This window comes from Staurois parvus, unplaced genomic scaffold, assembly GCF_062004578.1.
Source record: "Staurois parvus isolate SC_StPar_1 unplaced genomic scaffold, SC_StPar_1.0 ptg000025l, whole genome shotgun sequence".
NCBI classification, from domain to species: domain Eukaryota; kingdom Metazoa; phylum Chordata; class Amphibia; order Anura; family Ranidae; genus Staurois; species Staurois parvus.
In genome coordinates this window covers 16,565,066-16,572,439 of record NW_028317821.1, presented here as the reverse complement: position 1 = coordinate 16,572,439, position 7,374 = coordinate 16,565,066, and the positions used below count along the sequence as shown (strand labels likewise).

At 41.0% G+C, this 7,374-nt stretch overlaps 1 protein-coding gene across 3 annotated transcripts in view; it reads right to left on the bottom strand.

Annotated features, from left to right (window-relative positions):
- Positions 1–4,812: 4,812 nt before the first annotated feature.
- TMPO (thymopoietin) overlaps positions 4,813–7,374 on the bottom strand; it is a 37,899-nt gene continuing 35,337 nt past the window's right edge. For all 3 annotated transcript variants that reach the window (XM_089652051.1, XM_089652034.1, XM_089652042.1), the window contains one exon: positions 4,813–6,174. In XM_089652051.1, coding sequence (XP_089508177.1) covers positions 5,880–6,174 — 295 coding nt within the window. In that variant the 3' untranslated portion in view covers positions 4,813–5,879. The remainder of the gene's footprint in view (positions 6,175–7,374) is intronic.

Sequence of the window (7,374 nt, the reverse complement as noted above, 5' to 3'; positions counted from 1 at the left end):
CAAAACATGAGGGGATCGAGGGCCCTGCTCTTTCGAGCTTACAATCTAGGAGGGAGGGGGTGGTGGCACAGGAGGAGATAGCTGTGGGGGATGGAGTGGTAGGAAGAGTGGAGGAGGTCGGCAAGTTAGCAGGGGGTGGGGTAGGCTTCCCTGAAGAGATGGGTTTTCAGGGTGCGCCTAAAGGAGAGGAGAGTAGGTGATAATCTGATGGGTTGGGGCAGGGAGTTCCAGAGGATGGGTGACACCCTGGAGAAGTCCTGGAGGCGGGCATGGGAGGAGGAGACCAGGGAACTAGAGAGAAGGAGGTCTTGTGAGGAGCGGAGTGTGCGTGTTGGGCGGTACTTGGATATTAGGTCAGAGATGTAGTACGGGGCAGTATGGTGGACAGCTTTGTACGTCAGCGTTAGGATTTTGAATTGGACATAAGGACAACATATGGACCGGACAGCACAGGCTTTTATACACAATCCAGTGACTGCAGTCACTGGGATTGTGTATAAAATTGAAAGGGAGCAGTCAGGCAGCAATAGCTTCCACATCCCCCGGCAATGGTGCCCTCCGCAGGTACGCTCCTGCCATGTAACTGGGCTCCACTTGCCCATCTGCAGGCCCGAGGAGAGGGCCGCTCCCCTCGCCTTCTCTGTGTGACCTGGAAGGCGATGTCCACGACATCATGGCTGTCACTTTCCCAGATAAAAAAGGTAGGAAAAGATGTATTGCAATGCAGTTCGCATTGCAGTACATCTAATGGATCACAGATAGTCTTTTAGACCCTGCATGTCTCAAACAGAACCTGTTGGCAAAAAAAAATCTACACATAGGGCTTTGTGTCCCCTATGTGATGAAAAACAATATATGCATGTAAAAAACACACACATCAGGGTATCTACGGAGTGAGACCATAGTTTACGTTATACATTACATATCGCCACGCATGCCGGAGTGAGAACAATAATTTTAGCACCAGACCTCCTCTGTAACACTAAACTGATGACCTAATAGGGGCTTTTGAAGCATCATCTGTAGAAAATATAGGGTACTGAAGTTTGACACAATTTCATAGGCGCACAAATTTAAGGTTTGGCAATTCACTTTAGTGTGATTTTTACTGAAATTTTGGATCCTGGGTTAAGGCACTTTGGGGAAAAAAAAATTGCAGTGAGGGTGCTTTCAAAAACTCACATTAGCACAAGAAATGCTAAAACACTTACCTTAATGCAAGGAATGGATTAAGGTAAAACAAATTTAACTTTAGACCCACTTTAAATGTGGTGGCTGTGTTTGCTTTTTAGGTTCTTTTCCTGGTAATCCAGCCAGTAATACTGTTTGTGTTTGGGTGGCTCCACACTTTGGAGGAGCAACAGAGCACCCACTGGACAGCAGCATTGTCAATTTTTGGATGGAAGTAGTGTTGGATGTGTTAGCAAATTCAGATGGACTTGACTAAACACATTCAAGCCAAAATCCAGCACCACTTTTAATTTTGGGATAAAGGTTTTGCGTTTGGTTTTAGTAATGGAAAAATAAAAATTTATATAGAGATAGATAGCAATTAACATTTAAATCCAATGCGGACATAAAAAAAAGAAACCTCTCTGTCAATGCTGGCTTCACTTCTCAATATGGCTGTTCCCGTGGGGGAGTGGAGTTACAGGTAGCACAGAGCCCTGCTCCCTGTCCATTCTGCAGTTGCTATCCCTGCTTTAGTTTACATATAGTCTGGAACTGCAGCCTGCTCTCCAGGCACAGGGTGAAAACTGTGAGCTTAATTGTAGCTCAAGAAGAGCACTTTCATTTATAAAAACACAACCTGATCTAGTACCTGGCTTGTACTGTTGTTAGCTTATGTTAACCACTGTACAGTGACATGTCACTTTTGTGGTCTTTGAATTAAATTGGTACACAAAAAAAAAAAAAAAAAGGGGTGAAGCACTAAAATGCACATCACACCTCCACATATTGCCAGAATGTACTGCTGCAGTTGTTCAGGACAGTGGGAAGGGGGCCAAAGAGAAAGATGCAACCCAAATAGCCACAGAACTGTGAAATCACACACCTGTCAAGTTACTTAAAACTGTGTGCAGTACACTTAGGAGAACTGATGTTTTAAAAGGCAAATGGTAAACACACCAATTAATGATTTGGTCCCTCCTGTTAACCGATACATAAAAACAGTGAGCAGGCAGCGTTTTTTTGCAGAAGAGACATGCAATGTCACTCCTGCAACACTTACCTGCCCTGTGAACACACATACGCAGCTAATTGTGCATTTCCAGCTATCCTGTGCCAGAATGAGCGACTCTTGCATGCATGCAAGTGATGACGTTATTTCACCACCAGCCAATCAAGCGGCCAAAAAACCCACTACCCGGAAGTAGCCGGGAAGAAGAAGAGAAAAGGCAGCAAGAGACACAACTGTACATCCCTGGAAGACAGAGGTAAAGTATTTCTGGGGATTTAGTTTTGCTCTAAATTGCATTAATTGTTTAAAGAATCCTCACTTTGCAGCATTTTTTGACAAGTGTCACAGTGCAGGCTTACCAGTCCTTTGATGTGGGGGCTGTATGAATCCCCCCCAACTATTTTCCTTTAATTTACCCGGTAACCTTGCAAACAAAACAATTCCTTAGATGACTATGCATTCTCCTCCACTGGATTTATGAGGCAGCCATGGTTGCCACACAGGTTAGACTGCAAACATGCCTACCTTGATCATCATCATTACACAGGACTGTCCAGCTCACAGAAAGTGATAAGCTCTCAAAAGGTATTTCTCTGTACTTTAAAATACCAATCACTAAACTACAGCAAAGGACTGTAAACCTACAATTATATTTCTGTACTTCGGTTTAATTATACTCTAAAAGCAGTATTAAACCCAAAAGCAAGCCTTAATTATATTTCAGCTTAACAATTCTTAGATGTGATCTGAATTAGTCTTTGTTTTAGGCTTGCTTTATCGATTTCCATCTGGTGATCCAGCTAGTAGGCACTTTTCAGAAGAACAAGCTCTCTTGCAGATTGCAGCTGTTTCAAGAGAGGAGACAAAACCATTTACACCTGACAGGGATGATTACAAATGATTGACCTTTATCCCAGAAGGAAAAACCTGTTGCTTTACAGCAGTTGTAAAGGCTCAAGGTTTTTTACCTTCATACATTCTATGCATGAATATAAAAAAAAAAAAAACCTTGAGTGCAGCAGTGCCCCCTCAATACTTTCCTGAGCCCCATCACGGTCCAGCAATATGCACAACATCCTCGGCTGTCCCGGGTCTCTGCCCCTCATTGGCTGAGACAGTGAGTGGGAGTAATTGGCTCCCACTGCTGTCAGTCACAGCCAGTCAATGAGGAGAGAGAGAGAGGTATCGGGGCCAAGCCACAGCTCCATGTGTGAATGGACACACAGCACAGCGGGTGCACCCATAGCAAGCTGCTTACTATGGAGGCACCCGACAGAAAGGAAGAGCCAGGAGTGCCGGCAGGGGTCTCAAGAAGAGGATCTGGGCTGCTCAGTGCAAAACCACTGCAGGTAAGCATAGGCATGTTTGTTATTTTACAAGAAAAAAAAAATTTTGTATAGCTTTAACTGCTTCTAATGTATTGACCTAAAACCTAAAAAGAAAAAAAAAAAACAGCCACCACATCTAATGATTTGTAAGTTGCAATATAATTACACTTTTGGTTTTGGGTTAAAATATCACTTTAAAGCCTCATGCACACAGCCACACAACATTAAAGTTTGTCTTTCCTCTGTAACCGGGAGCCCAGAGGCTGAATAAAACCATCAATCTACACAGATAGCTGTGCATAGTTATACACCAATACACATGCACACCTGCATAAAGTTTACAAACCTTATGTTTGAGGAATATGTCCATATAATATAGGCAGTTTTACACAAGTACTGGTGTGTAACCCACAAGTACAGCCTATCATGTTTATGGCTAGCTGTATGAAGCATCAGGGTTTACTGGGCACAGAAATAAGTCAGAAATTTTACACTATACACCCCCAATGCGCCCATGTGCATGAAGCCTACATGACCAATGCTTTGTAACACATACGGAAAGGGGTGGGACAGGGAGAACCGGAGGAAGAAAATTGAAATAGTCTGATGATTTGTTTTGGCAGCATATACAATAGTCCACAGAACAAAAATTGTTAAGCTAATGCTTTTTATCACATTGTCTTTAAAACAAAATCACAAATAGAAAAATCAGCATATTAGGGACATACGTACAGTAAGTAGGACGTGTCCCTTGTGCTGATTCCTCTTCTATTCATTAAAATCTTAGTCTACCGGCACTGTGGGGGTTAATACAACAAAGGGGGCTGTCACAAGCTCCAATCAAGGAGAACTCAGCTGTTCCATTCCTAGAAGCCATACTACTGAGATTCTATGAATGGAACACAAGGCAAATGGGAGAACAACAGTTACATGATTGATAGCTCTGCCCCCCCAATACTTTCTGCCTTTCATCCTTGGGCTCTCTTGATGAGACGATTACAACAGCAGGGGTGCATGTTGGGGGGGTGGCCGGTGGGTGGAATGAAGCAGGTCGGAGATTTTCAACTAACAGAAAAGGAAACACAAGAGAGAAGTCTCAATGTTTTGTCCCTTGTGCTAACTTTTTGGGGGATTGTAGCTGCACTTAAGCTTTAAAATCAGGGATGGCATGTTAAAAGTACTAAATTACCCCCTGTGAAGATGCTTATTTAACATTTACATCATGGCAATGTCACAGTTAAACAGTTGGTTATCGAAAACAAAAAAACAAAAAAAACAAAAACAAAAAAAAAGTCAGCTATATTTGCTCACATCATGATTTAATAACCTGCATGATTTCTAAAGTACATTATAAGTAGGATTTCTTGAAAATATTTTGCTTTAGTGTACAGCTGCCTTCAGGTTATGAAACAAAGTGATTCACCTTCCACATTTTAGAAACTTTAGATCTACAGTGCCACTACACTAAGCGTGGCCTGCAACACTCCCCCCTGATAAATTTTCCATAATATAAAAATGTGTTACAGGAAAGCAAGTCCAGTCCTTTAAATGCTTCAGCTGATGTGTTAGAGAACTATTTGCTCATCACTACTGTCCTTCAGAGATCTGAGAAAATCATTTATGCTTTCATCAAAACAGGACCCAATATAGCATTACATGTATGTGAAGTTAGACATTTTCAAAGTCAATGGTAGGTGCTAGAGGCAAAAACAGTAATCCACATTTGCAAGCTGCAGGTTTTTACCTTTTGAAATGTTGGCTACCCAATATGGTTGAATATCTGTAACAAAGCATTTTACATAATAACATATCACCTTTTTTCCAGGGATAATTTACAAATAATCAGACAGATGCGATGTACCAAGTTACAGATAAAACTACAGGTAGTCTAGAAGCATCTTTAGACAAGCTATGCTACACAAGTATAGCAAAAATATTCCCCTTTATAGGTTTATAATACATTAGACAAATGTCTACCGTCTCACAAAAACTGTCCAAAAAGCATGATCGCATTGTACGTTCAGTCATCCAGTATATGTATGGAAATATTTCACATTGAATTACAATTTCTGCATCCAGATTCAAAAATGTATTCCATCAAAACTAACTAAAGCATTACTGTTAAAAAATAACTGCTACAAAATGCTCCGGAGATCTAATAAAATAATGTCATTTGTTATGGCACAGTCCTCCTGGTGGTGTCCACAGTAAATAATGAATTGCGCATGTCCATATGTACCATCTTTATTATTGTACAGAAGAGTCTGAAGTGCAGTCATAATCTGAAGGTTGAGACAAAAAAAAAAAAAACCACGCCAGTTTCTGTAATCCTAGGACCGCTATTTAAAAAAAAAAAAAATCCCTGAAAATCAGTTTTCAACTTTATTCGAACTCTGACTGACCTGTAGGAAAACAGAAAAAGGATTCCCTTCATTTGTTTCCATAACTTGGTAAACCAAGAACAAGAACACAGCCAAAACAACAAAGATAAGGATCTTTATCCACATGGGGATCGATCGTCCAGTTTTCGGTTTTGTGACCTTCTGTTCAAGCATTGGTTGGTACTTTGAGACATACTTGGAAGTGTAACCCTCTTCAATTTTATAATCTTTCACACTGAAAGGACGCCCAGCAGCTCCTTTTATTGGCCTGCGGCATGTGGCGCTGTAAGTAAAAACAAACAAGCCGTGAGAATACAGTTATTGCAGTGTAAAACTGTGCATAGGGAGGATTTCCTTGTGCCTTGTAGCTTTACCCTGGCACAAGTCTGATGAAAAGGAAAAAAAAAAAAAAAAAACAAAACACACAGGCAAAAAGTTCTATTAACTGCTTCCCATCTGCCCTATAGCAGAAAATACTGCTACAGGGCAGCACAGGTACACAAAATCACATACACACACATATATATATATATATATATATATATATATATATATATATATATATATATATATAAATACATATACACACACACACACACACACACACACATATACACACACACACACACACACACACGATTTTGCAATCCTGGGTAGGAGGCGCAAGTGCCCTACCCGCACAGCCAATCACCGGGTCCCGCCCGGTGATTTCTGGTGATGTCAGACAGGGAGGAGAACGTTTTGATTACTAACACAGGGGTTGGAAATTTTTGAAAAAACTACTTGTCTAGGGACTAAATTGGGGCCCCAATCTACTTGTACCTCATGACAATCTACTTGTCCAGATGAAAAAACAAAATCGTATTTAAAAATCGGAGGTGATTTTAGGAAAGTCTGGGGCTTTTAAAAACAAGAGGCTTTATGGCGACTGAAACATTTTATATTTTTAACATTGCGCTGTTTATCCTCCTCCCCACCCTGCTTGTCTGTGTCCAGCACCGCACCTACAGACTAGCAGAATCAAATACCACCAAAAGAAAGCTCAATTCGTGGGGGGGGGGAGGAAAACCAAAAAAACATAAATTTCATTTGGGTGCAGCATTGCATGACTGTGCAACGGTCATTTAAAGTAACAGCGCCGTAACGCAAAAAATGGCCTGGTCAGGTAGGGGGAGAAATCCTCAGGAGGGCAAGTGGTTAAAAAAAAAAAAAAAAAAAAACTGTAGGATCAGACAAAGTCTTTACAGTAACTGCTGTATGTAGTGTTACAAGTTGCTTGAGAAAATGCAAATGAAAAAGGACAAAATGGAATGACGACCGCAGTATATGGAAAATGCAGTAAAACATGGTAGCCAGGTTTAACTTTTGGCATCTAAATATCTGAAGACTGGCTGCTATGGGTCACTACATTTTGTACAGGCATCTTTTCTTGCAAGGTATTACATGAGCTCTGTATGCAATATATGTACCAAGTATGCAGCAA